Source organism: Seriola lalandi, unplaced genomic scaffold (assembly GCF_002814215.2).
Source record: "Seriola lalandi dorsalis isolate HSWRI2012SDOR001 ecotype SW California unplaced genomic scaffold, Sedor1 jcf7180002054682, whole genome shotgun sequence".
Taxonomy (NCBI): domain Eukaryota; kingdom Metazoa; phylum Chordata; class Actinopteri; order Carangiformes; family Carangidae; genus Seriola; species Seriola lalandi.
Window position 1 is genome coordinate 2,879,501 of NW_019525235.1, and position 23,382 is coordinate 2,902,882.

The 23,382-nt window shown below is 39.7% G+C and overlaps 1 protein-coding gene across 1 annotated transcript in view; it reads left to right on the top strand.

The window, feature by feature from the left end:
• slco3a1a (solute carrier organic anion transporter family member 3A1a) overlaps positions 1-23,382 on the top strand; it is a 35,331-nt gene that overhangs the window by 9,974 nt on the left and 1,975 nt on the right. The window contains exons 3-9 of the mRNA XM_023422486.2: positions 17,738-17,836; positions 17,924-18,196; positions 19,097-19,261; positions 19,355-19,553; positions 21,159-21,327; positions 21,803-21,975; positions 22,105-22,169. Coding sequence (XP_023278254.1) covers positions 17,738-17,836; positions 17,924-18,196; positions 19,097-19,261; positions 19,355-19,553; positions 21,159-21,327; positions 21,803-21,975; positions 22,105-22,169 — 1,143 coding nt within the window. The remainder of the gene's footprint in view (positions 1-17,737; positions 17,837-17,923; positions 18,197-19,096; positions 19,262-19,354; positions 19,554-21,158; positions 21,328-21,802; positions 21,976-22,104; positions 22,170-23,382) is intronic.

Sequence of the window (23,382 nt, forward strand, 5' to 3'; positions counted from 1 at the left end):
GGCAAGGTCTGCTCTGACACTTTAGAGAGCTCTTTGTCTCTCTCTGGTTAAGATATGTTCACTGTCATTGTTAAGATTTTTTAGGAGCTTGCGCTGCTAAGTGGTGTGTGTTCTTCTTAAAAGGAAGTATTTCAGTGTTGTTATGAAACCGGTTTGAATGCTGTCACCACCACTGTCAAAAAGCAGCTTTTCTAAGCAGGGTCAAACGCAAACAAATGTATTTTATGGGATTGTGTTGTTTTGGTTTGTTCCTCGAGTCTAGACGTAGGCACTTGTGTCTGGCCGAAGGAAACAAATATGATTGGACAGATTGCGTCAACAGGATCTCCATTCCCACTGCTCTATGACCTTTCACTATCCACTGCTAATTCTGGCTCTTCCCACAGGACCCCCAACTGCATAAATATACTGTACAGGACACACAGAGAAGGGCTTAGAGCTGACGTTGTGTGTCGTACAGCACAATCTCCACCCAGCTGCCTCTGCACGTTTCAGAAGCTTTTAGGCAGACTTGGATTTCTTCATTAATCTGTAATGTACACTATGCAGTGCCTGTGGTACGATACATATATGGGGGAGATTGAAAGTATGATATTGATTAATTAATCAGTGTCATGCCTTTTTATGGACATGTGGACATTGCTTGTTGCATAATAAGTATAATAAATTTATGAACAGACTCAAAAGTGCTGATGGAGTTGTGGCTTTAATTGTAATTTCCCAAAGCAACTTCTTTTACTGGCATGAGTGACACAGCCTTGGTTAAGCCGTTATAGATAAGGTAAAATTAGAGTCACAAAACCTTAAATGTGGTCATGGTTTGAGCTGCTAACATCAACTTGTTAACAATGCTAATATGGTGATGTCTATCAGGTATAATTTTTATCATGTACACCATTGTAGTTTATTACTAGTCCAATAGTTTTGCAGGTGTTTGGCCATCAACCAAAGTATTGGACAAAGTCAAATTTTGACCTGCTGGTGGAGGTAGATCAGGAGAGTTATTAGGATTCCTCCTGCATGCAGAAGTGATGTCTAATAGTAATTTCAGCTGGACTTTACAACTTCACGGACCAATAACAGACAGCAGTTGCTGGATACAGCTGCAGAGCAGCCGAGAGTATGAAGAGCCTCTGAGTTTTATTGGCAAACACAAGCCTGTCAGAGGTTCTGTGGAAGACATACTCTCTCTCTCTCTCTCTCTCTCTCTCTCTCTCTCTCTCTCTCTCTGCCAAACTACCAAACTAGGAATGACAGACGAGCTGTGGGGAAACACAAAGGTCTGTTTTTTCCGTCTCGCCTCAGACAAGATAACTGCCTCTACCTGGAAAGTAGAAGTATAAAAAAATTTGCCTTCCATATCTTCTTATCTTGCTGCCAACCACTGGTTTGTATTTTATTTTCAGGCCTTAGCACGGTCTTTAACCAAATCTACTTTATATTTCTTCAAACGTAAATATTTCAGAAATCCTCTAATGCTTTATTTCATCATTTTATGTTTATTACTGCTCTGCAGGGATAAATCTTAGGTTAGCTTCAGGTTCGGTAGGAAAACCGATGGCAGTAGTCGCAGAGACAAAGGTCTCAGAAGGATCCTCGAGAGACTTGTCAACATTCCTGTTAAAATGCTCTGACTCCAAACAGTTGCTGCAGTAGGGCGTTTATATAAGCTACTTAAACTCAGCGCATGTTAATGTCATCTTGAAGGATTAGATTCTAAATGGGTTTTTCCGTCCCTGCCATAAGCTGCATGCTGAGTTTGCCTAGCAACACCAGTTTGTTTTATCTCAAGATGATAAACGGTGTTGCAGTAAAATGTTCGTCAGCCAGCCGCTGCTCCTCTGCATCACTGTAATGAACTGTGTGGGCTTGTCTTTTTCCACCATGTGTGACAGTAGGCTCAACAGTGAGCAGTGCTATGAGCTGGATGACCCAGAGGCGTTGACATTGTGCTGTAGGCCCAAATGCAGCGGCCGCCCCCTGCCCGTTTACTTTTAGTCTGGTCCTAGAGGTAGACAGGACAGTAAACATGAGATTATCTTGTATCCAACTGGTCAACAACATGCTGCTACTGTCTCAAAGCTAATCAGTAATTATCCCCAAATGCTCTGAGTATCACATCATGTAAAGGAGTCAGAAAGGAACTGAGCTGACATAATGCTGTGCAGAGGGAAACTGCACACTTCACAGCGCTTCTGCTTTGGAAAATGGGAAGTCGTATTGATTGATTAGTGACTGTCCCAAGTGAAAGTTTTATTAAATTTAAGCACAGGGAGTTATTTGATTTGAGTCTGCCTTCCTTCCTTGAACCTAATAAGGTCATCCCTCAGTCCTGTGCAGTGATGAGGCAAAACATGTAGAGCGTGTTGGTCCACTGTTAATAATTTTAGATTTTTCTCTAGCTCCTATTTGCAGATGAGGAGAGCTGGTTTAAAGAGTTGTTTGTTTACACATAGATCTGATATGAATCAGATAGGGTGGGTGTGCAAAAATATCTGTGTGTTAATTTAACCTCAGATGGTGTGGACGTGACACAAGGTTGTTTTTTGTTTGTTTCTTTGTTTTTTTTACATTCCAATATTTCTGTTGTGTCAGGTTGTGTAGTAGCCTCAGAAGGACTCGTCATCTGGCCACTCGTCTGAAGTGAGTCACCTCCCCCCGGTCAATCTGCTGTTTTTGTGGGATAGTATGGCAGAGACCCTGTAATTATGTCAGTTCACATTTTGCTACGGTCTGTCCAGTCCTGTCTGTTGGACGTATGGCTGTAAACATTCAAAGGTAAATCCCCCATTTTGTTTTGTGTTTGTCAACATAGAGGGAAGCAGATTAACACATGTGAACCAGTTTTCATGAATATATATTCCTCACATAGATCTTGGCTATAAATTTCTATAAAGTTCTGTAGATTTGAAAAGTGCTGCTGTGTAGAGATGGTTGAGGGTTGGTGGCGGTGTTAGTAATGACATGGAATTTATATATGATATTTTGGTTGCTTACAGTTTCTACATTTCATAGGAATCATGAATGAAAAAAATAAAACAAAAATAAGAAGTGAAAAAGAGGGACTGTTAGAGAAGCTTGAGGAACGGTGACTCAGAAGGTAGAGGGCGTCGTCCAGTAATCCCAGAGTGTGAGGTTAGATCCCTCCCTTTCTTCATGATGAAGTGTCCTTGAGCAAGACACTCATAGCTTGTATGGTAGCCATTGGTGAGTGTGTATGTGTGAATGAGAGGCAAATCAAAAAAGCTTTTTGGATAAGAGCACTATATAAATGAATCAATTTTTATTCAAAAAACAGCACATCAATCAATAATGAAAATAAGTGTTAGTTTCAGCCCTGCATCTTTTATCATGTCACTTTGTATATGAGTCCGATACTTTATTTCTTCACATCTGAATTTCTTTGGATTGTAGTATCATTCATTTTGTACATATTTGCTCAGCTCTAGAGAGTGTTAAAGGCATTGAAAAGGAATTACAATCAACAATGTTTTTGAGGATGTGAACACTGTTGAAACCTGCAACTACTACTTATACAACTAGTATTCTTCAGCCTAAATGTGGCCACTGCTTGAGGTTCACTGGTTAACTTAGCAGAGTGTAGCTGGAGGAATCATGTCCACCAGCAGCAGAGAGCAGCTTTAATCATCCACAGAGATAGACTTTTACCATGGCTTAGAGCAAACTAATAGTCAGACCTCAGACTGTATTCAGCAGTTGCACAAAGCTATCTAGTTCTTGACTATCTTAAGTAGGACTCCTTTTATTTGTTGTTTGGTGCCACTGGTCAGCAGGTGTCACTGAGTGTTACCATGTAAACTTGGCTCTGAGTTAGCCTGGGAAAAGGATGGGCAACTTTATAGGCTTAAAATAAGCCACTCTTTATTTTTGTGAAACTGTCTAACTTGCATTAAACTAATCTAAGAGCAAAATCAAGGCTCGTCTAATACTCCAGGCCAGTGTGAAACCGGCCCCAGCACAGCACCGCTGGAGAAGTTGACCCTTTAAAGTTTATCTTTAAAGTTCGAATGATCAACGAGGCCAACTTCTCTGGCCTGACAAACCCTTCATCCATCAGCTGGACCATCAGAGAACAGAGGAATCATGAGTTTGGAAGCCGGTAAATAGGTCAGACCTCTGTATGAAATGGATCAGTGTTAGATATCAGATATGAAACCCACAGGCAGTCTCACCAGAGCCTGCAGAGCCGTATGTTGAAGTTCTGACTACTGCCACAAGCATATTTCTTTTTTTTTTTCCAGATCACCATCTGTAGCAGTGCAGTCAAGGCTCAGTAGCCTGAAAGGTGCTCTGTGTAGTACCCTGCTGAATCGTCGTCTTTATTTTGGCCTACACATACTTATGGCACCTTTTACATCTCTATCATGAAACCCTGTGGCCTCAGTAAACCTCGCCACACCACCATGCAGCCTTCTCGAGGCAATCTGGGTCAGGCTCTGTCACTGCTGATTAAAAAGGGGATTTTTTTGTCATGCACTGGGGGAGGAGCATAGGGATAAGAGGTGGGAGGAGACAGATCATAAACACAGCAGCATCAACAAGCCGTTGCTAGAGAAACGGCCGGGTTGTTTGGCTGCTTTTTGTTACTATTGAATTGAGATGCTTCATCCTTCCTCTGCTCCTGCTGTGGAGGATGCAGCTGTCACTCTGATGGAGACTCAGGACGCTGGTCAGCTCTAATCATGGACTTGCCATACACTTAACTGCTCCTTTTTCAGAATGAAAAATGAACAGTCCTGACCTTGGACAAGGACTTTGCCCAGGAAATACAGAATCACACTGTGCTTGTGGCTTTACCACAAATCCCAAGCCTCATTGATTGAGTGGTGTGTAAGTGGTTGCTCTGTGGGCTCCTAGGATTACTCAGAAGCATGTTCAGCACTTAATCCCCATATCACTGATGGCGGAGGGTGAGGGATAACAGCGCCTAATTAAATGGACTCTGATCAATAGGTGGGCAGTGATTTATGATTAACTCTTTGATTCAGTCAACTTTCATTCACTCAGTGAGCAAACAAAATCACATCATTGTATCACAAAGTGTGTGTGTGTGTGTGTGTGTGTGTGTGTGTGTGTGTGTGTGTGTGTGTGTGTGTGTGTGTGTGAGATCATGGCAAGATAAGTCCTGGAGACACCTAAACTTCGTCACTACATCAGCATCACTACCGTGAATGATGCCATCATAAAACTTTACAGGTGTGTAGTTGAGATCAAAATGAAGGCCGAGTTCAAAGATGGCTGTGGCCTGACCCATGAGTACTGAGTACTATGTAATAATAATGTAGTAATGACTACTGAGTATTCATGAGTGGGAATGTCAACATGTTGACTTAAGGTGTGCAAAGCACTGAGGCTGCTGTTCTTGCAGTGCGTCGTGTCATTTTATCAACACTTCATACTGCATCATCTGCTGTTTTTCTGATTTTCAGGTTGTAGCTTGAACATGAATTAGGCTAACACTCAACATTGTAGTGTTTTTGTCTTAACTTAATAAACAAATGGTGATTGTAAATTCTTTGAGTTCTAGTTTTTTAGTTACTTACAGTTGCATTTAACATAAGTGATATTTCCTTTATTTGCTGGATTATGATATAAATGAATATCAGAAGAAATATTCAGCTTAATATCTTTATTCTAATTTCAGACATATCACCCAGGCTCATGGGTGTTTCCGTCTCATTCAACTTTTTCCTCTTCAAAACACATCCCACACTTGGCCTGCCCAGTCAACTCTCCTCTTCTTCAGGATGCTGCGCAATTAGCACCCAATTATAACCAGTGGCAGACATGGTGCTGTTCAATCGGCTGTGTAATGTGCGCCTGTTTCTAACATGTTCATGGAGAAAGCGGGGAATCAGGCTGCTGGCATCTCTATCCTGATAATTAGGCCAAGCCACCCGCTGTAGAAGCTGTTACCAGCTGCTGTCAAACGGTCCCAAACCTCTCTGAGCTCCTCGTCCTCAATAGAGCAGCTGCGGCTCTCCAGTGGAGAGACGTATAGGCTCTGGTCTTGTGCCCTTTCTCCTCCATGCCCTCATCCTACCACCCAACTGCCCAACAATGGAGACTGTGTGTAGGGCCGTCCTTGCTCCAAACAAACATCTGAAGCAGGATTACAAACAGATCACTGTAGCAAGGCAGAATGACAGGGCTTTGCTCTGTTACATTAACTCCTGCCCACCGTCTATCCGTCCTTCCCTCCCTCCGTTTGTCTGTGTGTGTGTCTCTCTCGCGACTTTGCTGACCCGGCGTTCACAGAGTTGGCAGTCTGACCGAGTCCTCTGAGCTTCCAGCATCGCATCAGTGCCCTGTTTGAAAACATGCCTGGTCTGTTTATGTAATCTTATGGCACAAAAACACCATCATTATTATTATTATAACATCAGTCCAAGCTTGCATTACTGTAATATTTGAAAATCTCTAGATGTGCACAGAAAAGATCTGGCAGCACTGATTCATAGAAACAGAAAATTACGATGTTTACAATGACGATCAGTTCATTAATTAGGAGTGTGGATTTAAATCTACAGGACATGAAACAAAAACAAATTTACTCCACTTAGAGCAAGCCAATACAGATGCCATTTAGGTTAATGAGGGATTTTACTGCCTCCTGGAATAGTGTGATGACACAAGGTTAATTGGACTCAAAGATTAAGTGACTGCATGTCAGGTTAAAGTAGCCTAATGCCATTGACCTACAAGGTAGAAAAGAATCTGATTACACAGAGACAAATATACACACAAGGCACATTTACAACTTCTGCAGTGTAATAAAGTTTATTTGACAAACAGTAGGGTAAGCAACAATACACCTCAACATATGAAAAATAAAAATATTAATATTAATAAAAATATATATAACAGAAATATCAAATTTACCACTATGGCTGTCACAATATCAGATTTTCATTACATGATTATTAGAGCCAAAGGAATTCACAATAACAACATTATTGCAATATCTATAGAAAATTTTTTAATAGCAATAATAATAATAATAATATAGTTAATAATCTTTAACTTTATTTATTGTGTGTTTTGTCTCTTTGTAGGAAAATCCATTAGGTGAAATTGTAGTGAAGTAGAGAGAGTCTGTTACCATACTAAATATATACAAAAACAATATTTACACCTAATGGAGAGCGAAAAGGAAACACGATCAACTGACAGACAAAAGATCTACAAAGCCTGACATCTGCCATCACAATATTATCATATGTGCATTATTAACACTTTATCAGTATTTCATTTTTTGAATCTCACAGTTATCGTTTTTACAGATTTATATCACAACACCCCTATATACCAGAAAATAATATTCTGAAGTGTAAGCTACTTTAACTAATAGATGAAGAAAGTAGGATGATGTTTCTTTATACAGGTGCTTTTTTATTTGACTAGAAAACTCTCATGGATACTAATTTCTGTTTATGAGTTGTTTATGAACGTAACCTCCTAGACTTTTCTTAAAAACTTGAATGTAATGAATGTGTACGTAATAACTGCAGTATTTCCCTTGTGATCAGACAAAGTTGTGTCAGCCTTCCCCCTTTCTTTTTTTTTTTTTTTTTTTTTTTTTTTTTTTTTTTTTTTGGAAATACCTGAGTAATTTCTGAGTAAAATGTCCCAAAATTAGCTGGAAAATATGAGACCCATTACTGAAATATTAAACTCTTCATGAATCGCATCAAATGGAAAAGTCTGGGTTTAGAGCGAGTTGGCAGCTCTTCCTCCATACTGGGAGGTTTTGAACCTGTCTGGTGTACATTTACAGTCAGGAGCTTTTTAAACAATCGTTCCAACTTTTAATTTCCCTCACGTCCCTTTGTTGACTTGACCTTTTCACTGCATTTATTATCAGGATCTAGTATTTATCTGTAAGGAGACACACAGGATATGAACTCTCATACAGTGTTCTTTCCCCAAAGTTTAATATGATGGCCTTACTCTATCTTACATAATGTGAGAGGGCCGGATGTGGATTTTTTTTTTTTTTTTTTTTTTTTTTTTAGATTAAAAAAGCATTTATTTCCATGACAGGGCTTCACTGTTTTTAGAAAACCTTTTTTCCTCCTCCCATCCCAAGGCAGCGTGTTTTACTTAAGTGATTTTTCTCTGTATTGTCATCCAAAGAGTCATGGGATGTGGCAGCTCGGTTGTCGCAGCCCTTGAATTATAAAATAGGACAGAGATGTGTTGGGCACGACAGAGCTTCAGTCAGCATTTACAGTTTCTTACCTCTCATATGTAACAGTTTGTGTGAATTTAATGAAACAATACAGATATAAACAGTAGGGCTGCAACTCGTTCTTATTTACATAAGAGATTATTCAATTAGTTTATAAAATGTCAAAAATCGTTTTCAGAGACATCTTTAAATGTCTTGTTTAGTCTAAGCCGAAAGATTTTCAGTTTACAATGATTTTTTTTTTTAAAAACAGCATTTTAGAAGCTTATTGGCATTTTATATTATAATTAGTGAAACAGTTGAAGGATTATCAAAATAATTGCTGTTTGATTTTCTGTCCATCAACCAATTGACTAATCCTTTGAGCTCAAATAAACAGATATTTGTTTTACTTTTGTATTTTAATGTATTACTCAGGGCAGTTACATTGAATAGATATTGGGTTTTGGGGTTTTTTAAATCAATCAAAGGTCAGATAATATACTACATTTTTAATATTAATATAATGTACTCACAAAATGAAAATATAATTGCCATCAATGTTTCAGGGGTTTCAATGTGCTTGTATTGTAGTATTTCCATCTGCCTGAAAAGAATGGTAAATGTGTAAATCATATATTTGTGTCATAGTTCTACACTAAATGTTACTTCAAGTGGCATTTCCCAAATCTTATTTACAGCAATAGCAATCGTCATGTGTCTGACATTAGGATGTGAAACAGTGGTGATGCAGGCGTCTGCATAGAACAATGGTGTGTTTTGTGTTGAATTACAGAAGACGATGTAGTACAGCACAAACTGCATGTACAGTCGGCTCTGTTATCAGAAGTCTAGACTTGTATCAGGAGTCTGTTCAAACCGGCTGCTGATATGAGGGAGTGAAGCCTGCAGCGAGGCCCGATTTTGACCTCCCATTTCAGGCCGCGACCTCTCGGAGGCTTAGATTGAGCCAGAGCTCGGCTTAACATGACAGGGTGTTGAGGGGAGGAGAGCTGCTGAGAAGCCGGTGTGTCTGCCGGCCGCATCCTGGACGACGCTCTGCAGTAACCCCACTGCTCATCCTCAGGGTCAAAATGCTAATAGTTTTAAACGTGTCCTTAAGCTGCACTTTTTATACTGCAACCATATGGCCTTAGTGAAACCGTTTCAAAGCTCGTCTGTTCCAGTGCGAGTTAGAAGTTAACTGGTAGAGAAGATGTTGTTTTGATGTCACATCACAGCTGGACGTGCGCGGAGAGCCGGGTTCAAATTTTATACATTTTGACGCAAGCGGAAGTTAAAGTAGGATGATCCTGATGTAATGGCATTTGAATGCGAGTCGAGAGCCTACTTTAAGCTTTGGCATGTTATTTAGGTCATGGCCGTGTGGAGTCAACAGGGTTACTATAGGGCACAGCTGACCAACAAACCAACCCAACCATTTTTTTTCTCACTCATTAATTTAGAGCTGGATCAATAAGTTGGTAATCAATAGTCAATAAACAGAGAAATTATCAACAACTATTTTGATAATTATTTTTAGTCATTTTTCAAGCCAAAATGCAATATGTTTAATGTTTCCAGCTTCATAAATTTGCAGATTTGGTGCTTTTCTTTGTCATATATGATAGTAAACTGAATATTTTTGGGCTTTTTCCCACTGATCACATAAAATAATAAAATAAACAATCTGAACACATTACCTCTGGCTGTGGGAAATTACAGCAGGCATTTTTCACAAATTTCTTGCAGTTTATAGACTGAAGATATATTGAGAATAAAAGGTGCAAATTAATCAATAATTAATGTCCATTCATTCAGCTCCAATTTTGGTGATTTTGGGTTTTATGGTTTATAAAACTTCTCAAAAATAAACCAAAAAATATACTGCAAAGCTGAAAACATTTTGGAGATACATGGTGTCCTTCATAGGACAGAGAAGCTTTGTAAAATGTACAATGGTACAAACATTTGTTCTAGCACAGTAAGACTTCCTGCCATCAGTGTGACTGTTTTCCTAAAAACTGATTTTGACGTTGATACTAAAAGCCACTCAGGTGGTCTGAGGGTTCACTTCCTGGGGTGAAAGCTGCTGTCTAATGCTGTTAGTGCTTACTTACGGATCACTGAAGATTTGGTAACCATTAATCTCCTCTGTACCTCATCAAAATAGACTTCACCTTAGAGGCCACTTTTGCTTGACTTTTACCTGTTTGTTATTAATCCTGTTGCCGTGAGAGGGGCTGACTTTACATAACAGCTATCTGATGTCATACTCTGATCATGTCTGACATCTGGATTTTGCTTAACATTCACAGAATTTAAATCTTATCTGATCTCTGTAAAGGGATTTATTATGTTTAAATTTGATAATTTGTTGTCAGTTTGCTTTTGTTGTTGTTGTTCATGGGTTGACTTCTCAGGTATCTACCAAATGTCACAGAGCCACTGAGCGAGAGAGTCTGCAGGCTTAGAGAGTCAGTAGTACTGTCCAAAGATAGAAGGGGATGTGGCGCCTCAGCTACATATTCTTTGAGAAATGTAAGATAAGAATTTTGTCAGTTTCCCTCAGAGCGCCTGAGAACAAATGACTCTGAGATGGAGAACAGATGTGACAGCAAACTTAAGAACCAAACCAGAGAACTTAAAGAGTCACTTCATCAGTTAATTTTTCCTGAAATGTACACAGTTGGTCCTGGTAAATTGAGCATTATAGCTGATAACATCCTGCAGGCACAGTGTGTTTAGCAGAGTCTGTCTTCGTTATTAGCTGATTTAACAAGCAGCAATTTGAGAACCAGAGAGATTATGTAATGGGCCACTTGAATAGCTTTTTACTTATGAATGACTTGCTAAGACCTGATGTCTAAATGCACTTTTCTTAATGAAATGCTTGCGCGAAGTTGCAGCAGATTGTGAATCAGTGATAATGGGACGCGTAGTGACGCGTGGTTTCTTTAGCAGCTTTTGTGTAGATATTTAGTCCACTGTTGAGCCCCTGTTTAGCAGGAAAATAGAATGCATTGACCTGTTGAAATAAACCCACAGACCAACGATGTATGGGTTAGGTTTAACAAGTCAACAGCAAACAAATGAACATATCTCAGAGTTAAACCACATGTGCATAGCCTTTGCATTTCTCTAGTGATATTCAGCTGTTCAGCCTTTTTTTTTTTTTTTTTAGCAGTTTTGGTGATTATACACTCATGCCATGTGAAAGAACACATGTTCAAATTCACACCAATTTTGGCTGATAAAACAATTTATGTGTGTGTATTAAAGCCATTTAAATGTTATTACTGCCATTTCTACTCAAAAAAACCAAGCTTTCTACAGAATGTTTATGCAGTCTCTGTATGTAACATCAGTGCTGCTAACTTAACAGCAGAGCATCAGTCATCAAGTTGATAACCATCTGTCACTGTGATCGCATGAAGAAATTGTAAATCCTGGACATTTGGTGGTTTTAAAGAATTTAACCTACAACACACGAGCATCGGTGATACAGCACGTTTTCTTTACCATTGCAGCTTGTTTGTACTGACACAGGAGATGACATGAGCAGATCGTGTAATTTAGTCAGGCCACCATACATTTCCCTATCAGGCTTGTCAGGTTCATACTCCTTAACCCACTCTGATAATTATCTGTCATGTTTGATTTTGTCACAGTCAGACATATTTACTGCTTGTAGTCAGTAGTCTGGCTAAAGTTTACAAACACAATATAAAATTTTAATGGTATAAAAATCCATGATTCAAAGAGTAATAATCAGCCTTGTTTGCAGTTTGAGATTTCCTGTCAAACGTTTTACAAACTCTCCTATGGGGAAAATGCTTTTTTATTTTTTATTTATTTTTTATTATTTTCATGGCGATACTGTGAGAGGCCTCTGACAATTTGGCAGCAAGGCTGAATGGTGGTGGCGTATCCATCCATGCTTAATAGACTATAGGTTTCCCAATGTCATAACAGCATGTATAGAAATATTATCACTATTTAGAAATAAAGCAGCTTGATGGTTGTTGTGCTGTTTGCAACAGTAACAATGGCATGTACCAGACACTGGATATATGCCAGATGTGCAACATTAATTCAAGAACTCATATTAGAGATGGCAGCAGTGTAAACAGGCAGAGCTTCACTCCTGTGTCATTACTGTGTCTTTACAGGATTTAATCAGTTATTGATCAGCCACACAATCATGAAAAAAGATTCTGTATTCATTTTTAACACTGGAAAACTGTAAGCATAACAGTATTACACATGAAGTTTGTTCTCTTCTTGAAATAAAAATGCCTGTAACCTATTAACCCCAGTCCACTGCATGGTGGCAAATCTCTTTGACCAACTAGAAAACCATTTTCAGTGTAAACGGCAGCACACTGTTTCTGTGCAGTTGATGAGAGCAGAGGAAGCCCGTTGCCAGGAAGCAGATGGCTGGTTGTTAGGCGTGGAGTCTTGACTTTTCTAAGTTTGAGGTGTTTCGTAATTGTCTGAATCTTGTGTGTGACTTTCAGTGTGAATGATACCAGCCTTCTTCAGGAAACAGCCTGTGCTCAATCTGACATCTCTGGCCCGTTTGAGTGTTTCTCCTGAGTCTCTTCAGTTGTAAAAAAAAAAAAAAAAATGTCACACTACAGAGGATGTTATGACCTGATGTACAGCAGAGGAGGAACAGAGGCCCTTTGTTTGAAAGCTTTATAAATCTCATGGTCTTAAAATGATATAGTTACTAAAACTTTGTGCTTGCTTTTTGCAGTTCCTCTGTCCCAAAAATCTTTGATAGACCCTCTGACATAAACTCGAGTTTAGGCCCCAGAGGTGGAAAGCTGAGACATGGGCTCTTGGCTTGATCTGTAGTAATCATTTAGCTCACTCTCAGTTTCAGTCTGGCCCCACGTGAAAGTGGCACAAGCTGTTGTTTGGCCTCCCACATCGCAGTGTCCCTCTGCTCTTATTTAGCTCAGGGGATTACTGAGCCAACTTGAGCAGGATTAATGGAGGAGGAGAAGGAATTCCCTTTGTACAGTGAGAGCAGGAAATGAACTGGGGACGGTGCAGCCGTAATGCATCTGACATTTGGATTGCCGTGAGCTTTTTCTGTTTAACCTCACGCTGTGTTGGTTTATAATCTCAAATGCTTTGGTTTGGATGATGTAAAGAAACAAAACTTTGCGACTGGGGGCTTTTTTAATGTGGAGGACCTTTTGTCTGTGTCGAACGGCTTTAAATCGGCCTCTCACTTGGTTTCACCTGGCTCCACGTTAATCTCAGGAGTGATGTTTATGATAAGTGCAGCCCAGGCTGTCTCTCTTATCTCTTCTGTTATTGCTTGGTCCTTCCGTGGTATTTTGACTCAGCCGTTACAAGTCTACAAGATGCAGGTGTCTGTATGTCATGTACTTACGTGGAAATGCTGCGTCCAAGTGTGAAGATAGATAGCATGACATCAATTAACTTTCATTTTCGCTAAACCACAGGTATTGCACAGGATACGACGTAAGCTCTTTGTTCTTTGAAGGGAATACGTGGCCATTTGTATCTTCAACATTTATTTTTAAGTCACCTTTTCAAATGTAGCGTGTAGGTTATGGGATGCATGTGGGTTAATTAATATTCAGAAACGGACAAGCCTCATGGACAGTAGCTCTCCCAGCCTTTTCTCTTGGTCTCTAAACAAATTAGAGGGAGACAAAAACACTAGAGCCGAGCTTTGTAATTGAATTACATCTGACATGCTCCCCAGAGAGTATAATTCACAGGATACTAAAAGGCTCGGGCAAACTGCAACATGAACAAATTAGTTTGTTTTGTACTTATCTCGTAACAGTACTGCTGGAAGGGAAAAGGGATTTAGAGGCAGTTTGGAAAAGTGGTGTATTACAAAGATCACCCGTGGCTCTGGTCGTGTATTGTCCTTCATGGAGATTTAATGTGCTTAACTTAGGTTTTCCTTTTTTTCTGTTTAATCCTGCTGTGAAATAACATGAAATATGTCCCATTACAGCTTGTACAGGCACTGTTGACTCTTTATTTTTGCAAAGGTCTCCAGTCACAGTCAGAGTTGGTTATTTGAAATGAGATAAGGAGGAAGCTCTGAGGTGGATGTGAAAGAGACATTTGTATAGTAAAGTAGCCAAGCTTGTCAATATATGCCCAAGGGAATCGTTTGCATGAAGCAGACCAAATCAGCTCACATTCATGGTCACATGTCATTTAACTCCCCTGCTCTGTTTCCGTACATAGTAGTCTGCCTGTACGTAGAAGAATATATCTAAGACATAAAAGCATTAGGGCTGGGCAATATGACTTCAAATCAGTATCACGATTATTTCAAAGTTTTACCTCGATTACGATGAATGAACAATTACTTTGGTGCCAATTTGTCTCTCTTTTTTTGTTTTTGAAGCTCTGCACTCTTCATATTCACCAGTGGGAGTTTGTTCCAAGTAATTAAACCGATTGATGGTGTTACCTTTGTTTCGTGTTTGCATTCGACTTCTTTTTATTCGGTGTCACTGAAGCCAAAATGTGCCCAAATAAGGGTGAGTGATCACAGCACAGGTGACGTAGTATTTTTTTAAGGGGGCAGTTCATGAACGCAGCATTTGGGGAGGTAGTAACCAAATTAACTGTTATGAGCAAGATTAAGTCAGTGAGAGTTTCTAAACTTTTTCGGTTAATTGCGTAGCACGCAAGACGGCGGTAGATGGCATAACAGCATAAATACAGGAAACATAGAGAAAAAATAGCCTCTGTCCAAAGGTGACAAAATCTACCTACCAGCTCCTCTAAAGCACACTGATTAATATGTTATATCTCATTTCTTAAATCACTTTACAAAGTTAATGTGCCATAAAAGATTCAATCACATAATGCAGAAAGTTAGTGATCTAGTGGTCTATTCTGTCCATGTAGCAACTTAAAATAAATAGTTTTTTTTATCTTTAGCATCTCACATTAAGTAGATTAGGATGGAAGGGAAAAAATGAGGGAAAGGAGGGGTGGACTTGATACTTTGCTTATGTTTTGACTACAAGATCCAGTTCATGTTCATGCCAGCTTAATTCCATTGTAAAAGACTCATCTTGCTGCATGCTTTTCCTCTGCTGGCTCTGAGCTCAAGACAAAAAGGAGAAAAGGTATCAAAAGTATTTTTAATTAATCTTCCATGAGGACATTATCACCAAATTCAAAATCGCATGCCCCCTCTTTCTTGTTCACGAGCAGCAGATTGATAAGGAGTCATGGTCTTTCTTAGATTAGTGATCTTTTCCACATGCGAGACTTGTGCTTTAGTACAGTGTTATCATCAAGGACACAGCATTTCTTAAAGCAACTGGGGATAGGCACGGATCTCAGTGGAAACATTTATCCCCTCAGTGGTCGCAGCCTTGTGGGCTATAGCTGAGCCGTCATCTCCTGGAAGGTGATTTTACTAACTGAATTTCCTCTTTGAGGTTTCCTGTGGTTAAAGCAGTTGTGATGTTGTTGCTATGAGAAGACAACACTCAGTTTCTAAGGAAACACTCAAAACAGAGAGTGCACAGGCCTCATTTGCAACGCCACAGGCATATTTGCTTGTCACATAGTGACTGCAGCCTTCCTTCATGAGAGCACTGTTAAATTGCACATTTTCACTGGTGCAAACCCATCCTGATGTGCCGCAACAACGTCTGTCTGTATTGTGTGTGTGTGTGTGTTTATGGGTGTGAATTCCTCTGTCTCTATGTGTTGGATGTGGTTAAAAGCTGTTCTTTCTACTGTTTTTAAATTTTGATTTGTCAGTTTTGCATGCAGATTGTCAGCAGAGGAAATTAGCATTTGCCTGCTACCTGCCTCCTTTACATATTACAAAACCCGTGAAGCTAGCAGAAGGAAATCCGTCATGTTCTGACGCCTCATGGACACATGTGTGTCTTCATTCATTTCCGCACTGGCCTGACAGTCAACCGCAAATGTTTCAGTTGTGTGAAAAAAAATCGTTATGTTCCCATGCCACGATGAAAGCCTCTGTTCTTTTGTTCCACTCCTCGCCCGTCCTAAATGAGCCTGTTTATACCACTTTATAGGTCCTGGGCCGCACCTAACGAATCTGTGAGCCATTTCCTTTATGTGAAGAATAAACTATGATGTGAATGGGGCTACAATTATGTGAATCTGTTGACTCCCTTCCTATGTGGGTGGTCAAGGCAGGAAGCAGACCATGCATTCACTGTGAGCACTTGCAGAGACATACAGAGCTTAGTCACAGTTTCCACGCTTGTTCATTAAGTGGCTGCTCCTGGCATTCGAACAACATCTTACAGGGAGACGTCGTGCTGATAGCAACGATGCTCAGACCAACCTGCAGCCAGTAAAAGGGGATGTTACTAATGATCCAAAGCAGGAGGAGGAAGCAGCGATAGCAGAGATAATTTCATTTTATTTTGATGGTAATTTGAAGCTAGCATTGCCATTCGTGAGTGGTCAAAAAGATCTGGTTTGTCACTGTGTGCCAAGATACAGTCCAACACTCCACACTGCAGTCTAATAATATCACGGATCACAGGACATACAGACAAGGAGAAATTTGTCTCCCAAATTGAGCTTTGAGTCTTCATTATCTGCCTGCAGTCTGAGTCGCAGTGCCAGAGTCTCACCCCGCTGACAGCACTCTAATGAGGATTTTTGGATCAAGCTCCACATTTTTATCTCCAGCTGCCCACCAGAGCAGATTGGGACAAAACAACTGGTTTCTGTTGTCAGGTGTCTTCTTCACACTGTGTGTTCATATCTGTTTGTTCAGTATGTTACCCAGCGAGGGTGAGAAGGCATAGCCATGTGATCATAACAAGCACAGTCACTGTTATTGCTGCCGCCACTGCTGCACTTGCCTTGTGGTTTTAACTGGCTGATTTGATCTTTCACGACAGCCAAAATGTTTCCCTGTTTGCTGTCATGCTTCAGCCCGTACCTTCTGGAAAAGCCACATAAAAGCAAATAAGACTTGCAAGTTAGACACTTACATTGAATCTAAAATGTCACCAGGCCTTCCTTGATGTTGATGCATTTATAAAATTGACTCTTTGCCCTGCATTCATTATAAAATGATTAAAATGTTTTTAAGGCATTCGTACATTTTAGAAATTGAATAAAACGGGCTCCACCACAGAAGGAAATTTGTTATAAACAAATTAAACATAACACAATACAAATAATAAACACAACAAACATCACAAATCATCAGCAATATGTGTGCAAAAATTGATACTACTTGAAGTCTCCTGGCAGGCGTACATTTTAATGCTGTCTGTCCATTATATTAATTGCACATGATACACATTTTTTTTTACCAGTGGTGTTTTATAGCATCTTCCAGAAAGCATTAACAGTATTATGCAGAGCATCCAATCCAATTTTGGTTTGTGACCTACACAGTACAACATTCATGGATGTTCTAACAAAACTGTCCTACTTGTTTTTGTCTATAATTATTTCTGAAAGGTGAATGAAGTCTGACCAAACCAAACATTAAAGTTGGTGTTTGTTTGTTCTGTGCAGGAATCCTCTTCTCTACGCTGGTGTTTGGGCCTGCCTGTGGCTTCATCCTTGGCTCCCTCTGCACTAAATTCTATGTGGATGCTATCTTCATTGACACTAGTGAGTTTCATATTTTTCCAGTGTTGCGTTATATGTTGTGTTTCTCTATGCGTGTGGTTTATCGACTACTCCTGTGCCTCTCCACAGGTAAGCTGGGCATCACTCCAGATGACCCGCGGTGGATCGGGGCCTGGTGGGCAGGCTTCCTCCTGTGTGGTGCCTTACTCTTTTGCTCAGCTCTTTTGATGTTTGGCTTCCCACAGTCACTGCCGACCAAGGAGAGAGAGGAGGGGGCAGACAGTGAGCAAGTTATGCTTCCTCCCTCTCTGAATGCAGACTATGAGACTCCAAAGCCCAGCAATGGGGTTGTACACAACCACGAGGCTGCCAACAGCCCCACCTGCTGTCAGCAACTCAGGGGTGAGCGTGCAAGATCCAGTGTAGTACTGCAGTGTTTGTACGCAAGGAGCATTCACATTCAAATATAAAATACGTGCCACATATTGATTCATGTAAGAGGAAGTAAGGAACTTTAATTAAGTAAACATTGTGCTACCAAACAGTAAAATTACTCCAGCACATGTAACAATTCTACATTAAGCTTGTAACATTAAAGTACAAACATACTGTCAGCAAACTTTCTAACACATTTTCCACAGTTTTCCCTCTCAGAATTATATTATATATTATAATATATTATATTTTTACTTTAGTAAGTAAGCAGCATTTAATTATGTAACTTTTTTATCATGTTGGATTTCATTTATAAAATCATATTTTACTGACTTGTCACAGGTTTTATGTGTAAAATCATTTTCTGCAAAGTCACTAGTAATGCCAGCTGTGAAATATATGTAGTGGAGTAAAAAAGTACAATATTTCCTTCTGATATCTGTTAGAGTAAAAGTATAAAGTTGTATGAAAGTAACCAGTACTCTGGTAAAGTAGTACTTGTACTTGAATAAATGTACTTAGTTTGCAGTTTGTTCCACCACGGCAGCTGCTCACATGTTTTAAAAGTAGAAGCACTCAACATAATGAAAATGCTGTTACATAAGCTACTTCATCAAGCTAAACTAGTTTTCAGTCACTGGAATTAGCTCAGATGTGTCTGTTTCACACAAATATATTTAAAAAAAAAAAGAAAAACAGCTTTGAAAGCTCTGCACTTTATTCCATTGAGATTTCATTGATTTATTATTTATGTTATTTGATTGCCAACCAAATTTAATTATATATGAGCAGAACAGGTGAACAGGTGAGGGCAACAAGAGAAGCCTGTCTGTCCCGTTCATCCCTTCCTTATTTCTTTATGACTAGTGATCCCCAAGGTGACCAAGCACCTCCTGTCGAACCCAGTGTTCACCTGCATCATCCTGGCAGCCTGTATGGAGATCGCTGTAGTGGCCGGCTTTGCAGCCTTTCTGGGGAAATACCTTGAGCAGCAGTTCAACCTCACAACCACATCAGCAAACCAGCTGTTAGGTCTGTATTCAGAGCACGCACACACAAGCCCACACATGCACCGTCATGCACTTGAGTATACCAGTATAATAAATCTTTTTTTTCTTTTTGAAGGTATGACAGCTATTCCGTGTGCATGTCTGGGGATCTTCATGGGCGGGCTGCTGGTGAAGAAGCTGAACCTGTCGGCGCTGGGAGCTATCCGCATGGCCATGTTGGTCAACCTGATATCCACTGCCTGCTACGTCTCCTTCCTCTTCCTGGGTTGTGACACGGGTCCAGTCGCAGGAGTGACGGTCACATATGGCAATGAGTAAGAGAGAACCTGAATATTTGACAGCCATGTTTATTTAACGCTGAATACAGGATAGGGCAGGGTAGGCGTTTTGAAAACAGAAAACTTAACAGAAAAGCAGAGCAGGACGCTTATTTTTCAAATAAAACAAAGGGGAAAAATCACTGTAGACCTAGTATGTAACCAGTATGCAAGGGGGATGACGAGGGGTCACAAGTACACAGTTCTTCATTTTAAGAGGCTTACAAGCCAAAAATGTAGCTCTAGCTCTTATTATCAGTCTGAACTACATGGTTAAAGTGAGTATGTGAGATGTTAATCATAAAGTTCTCTGGTTTCAAATAGTAACTGAGAGTCCATTTTCATGACAAGGCGGGTGTTGGAACAACTAACCAATCACATGCAGCTTCAGCAGATGAGGAAGTTGTATTGAGTATTGTATTGTATGTAGAGTTTTTATGCGTTATGTGTTGCCCAGGAGGAAGTTAGTTCAGTTCAGTGTCAAAAACCAACATGATTCAGCAAAGAAAGATACACCTTAGATGATAATGAACAAACTATAAAAAACAACTGAACATTTCAGTGTGTTTTAATGCCCTAGATTGTGAAATAAATGCATAGTTAACATTAGTGTCTTATGACCCAGTTCTCCTAATAAATAAATATGAGCAGCTAACAACAGTATAACAGAGAAAGGTAACACTGCTGCCAAGATTAGAGGACTTCATTGAGAATCTAATTGTGTAAATAAAAATTCTTATTACTGACAGTCTTTCGGCCACAGTGGGCTTACTTTTTATTCAGACAACTTTGTGTCATGTCATGGAGACTAATATTTTCTATGCAGAAAGTGGCCTCATGTTCCTGAGCGCTGCACAGACTGAATGTGAACGGACTTCACTGAACCAGTCACCAGTTTAAATGCAAAATGAATATGTAACTGGACATTTAAATGGCTTAAATAACTGGTCAACTGTAGCTATTTGCTCTTGTTGTATATACAGAGGCATTTATTTATTATTATTTATTTATTATTATTATTTCATAAATGAAGATGGATCACCCACACTGTATCACTTTTAGTTAACTCACTGTAGCCAATTTTTTTCACAAGCTGAGAATCACTTGAAAGTTTCTAATATTAGAAGCAGCTTTATTTGTGCAGAATATTTCGAACACAGAAGCAATTCAAAGGGATTTACATAAGCAGAAGAAAAATATATATTTTTTAAAATTTAAAAACAAATTTTAAAAAGTACACAAAATGAAATAAAATACAAATAGACTAAAAATAATGATATGATACCCAGGCTTATTGTTGCCTTTATTTCTTGTTACTTCAACATGAAAGCAGGATTTTTGTCCATATGATGATCATGTAGAAATAGTGACTTTAGGCTTTTACTACTTTTCCATTTGTTAGCTTGAACCCAGCCTGCTCCAGAGCAGGTGCAGCTGTGCAGTGCAGTTTCCATGGAGATGTTAAAAATGAACCGGAGACCCATGTTGTCACTGATAAAGAGCAGAGCGTGTTTCCTCAATTTTGTTTGTTCCTCGGACAGATGTAGTTGGTACTTTCGGTGGGAAAGGGGTGCTCAGGTTTTTCTGTGTGTCTCTGTTCAGGACGCTTCGAGTGGGTGAGAAACCAGAGGCTCAATGCATCAGTCACTGCAACTGCTTCACCTCCTCCATCAGCCCTGTGTGCGGCTCCAACGGTGTCACCTACCTGTCCGCCTGCTTCGCCGGCTGCACCCGAACAGGAAGTGCTCGGACCACATCGAATATCTCTCAGGTCTTAACACTACAATTACTTTGTGATCAATGAGAGTAATCTGAAAATGGAATCACAATCTCTGCAGGCTATAGTTATCTTCCACCTTGCAGTGCAGGAAAACTATCGTTTTAATTACAAATGATGCAAACATTTCCATTTCCAAACATTTCTATATGTTCTGTTTTTTTGTTTTTTTTTAATATTCAAAGTAAAACAAGTCCCAGTATTTCATAGTTCTGTCATCATCTAGCACTTGTTGGGCAATAAAGTGGTTCTGTTGCTTTACTGAGATCAGATGCTCTCTGCTCAGTAGCACAAAATCTCACTGTAACTGCTTTTACTATTACTCTCTCACTGCAGCAGTTTTAGCAGTCGTGTTACTTTTTTAAAGTGCAGATCATTTGGTTCCACCATGTTAATACCAGGCTTTCTCCTAAATATGAAAACAGTGCACACCAGATGTAACATGCGTTCCCCGTAATTTCATTTACAGAACCTGACGGGATGTACTTGTGTATCCGCTGACACTGAATCCGCCACAGCAGTTCCAGGGAAATGTCCAACGCCGGGCTGCCAGGAGGCTTTTCTCATCTTCCTGTGTGTGATCTGTGCCTGCAGCCTGGTCGGAGCCATGGCCCAGACTCCATCTGTCATCATCCTAATCAGGTGTGTTTTGTGGATGGAAACGTATGAGAGTGCAGTGTTAGTGAAGAAATACATGAATAGCTTTGATCATTCACAGAATCCAGTTTGAAAATAAAACACTGTGATTTATTCTGTCTGCTTGTCTTGAAGGACCGTGAGCCCTGAACTGAAATCATACGCACTTGGAGTGTTGTTTCTTTTGCTACGACTTCTCGGTAAGAACTGTTTAACAGCTTTTATCAGACGACACATTATTAATTTTAAACACTCTGGGTCTGTCTCGGTACAAGTGTGACACACTGACTGGGAAACACTCAGATAATCTCATCTCTCACACAAACACAGGGCTCCATTGACCTCAGAGACTTTATTGGCTTCATTTATTTCCACACAGAGAACAAATAAACTGAATTAACCATACAGCATAAGTTGATGACAGTGGAAAAACAAATGGAGGTGGGTGGAGTATTTGAACTAAGAATGTCTAGATCGTGTTATCAAGAAGCACGTGGGCATTCTGTACATAAAGAGACATAGCCTGATATTATTTTAAGGATTTCTGTGTTTGGGATGTCATGAAAAACAATACATTTCTGATATTAAGTAATAAGCACTTGTGGAGGTTCTGCCATAATTGTGTTTTGTTTGGATTTGGACTATTAGAACAGGCCCTGTAACTCTTCTGCTATTGCTCCTTGTCAAAGTATTTCTCTGTATCACTCTAATGTCTGTATGGTAAAGAAGAAGCTACTACCAGCGGCCAGTTATAGGTATAATATGTTCAAAAGTGCTGGTAAGCTAATTTTTGTTACCTTCACATAGAGCCAGGCTAGCTGTTTCCTTCTGTTTCCAGTCTTTATGCTAAGCTAAGCTAACAGGCTGCTGGGTGTAGCTTCTTATTTACCGTACAGACGGGACATGAGGGTGGTTTAAAGTTTATCATCTAACTTGTGACAAGAAATCAAATTAACATATTTCTCTAAACTATTCCTTTAAGAATATTTTGAACATTAACCATCTATGTGTAATAGTAGAGCAGTTATTTAAACTTTATTTAATCAGGTAGTGTCATCGAGATGAAGATCTCTTGTGTAAGAGAGATGTGAGTCCAGCAGAGAGAAAGAAAAACCAGCAGAGCCAGACATAATAAAAGCACATGCAACATTACTGACAGTCACAGGCATCATTAAGTGGATCCAGAATTGAAAGTTTGAAATCAGCCAGTGGGATGAGACATTCAACTCTTAAAATCCTCTGTAAGTGATTCCATTTCTAAAGTTGGAAAGTAGTCTTCCCAAGATCAGTGCTCACTAGAGTGGAACTTGAGATCCACCCTGGTGAGCAGGCTTTAAATTTGAGAACTGAAGTGGTATACTGAGGCTGTTGGCACAAGTATAATGTGTTTGGGTTCAGTAATGAAATAATCAA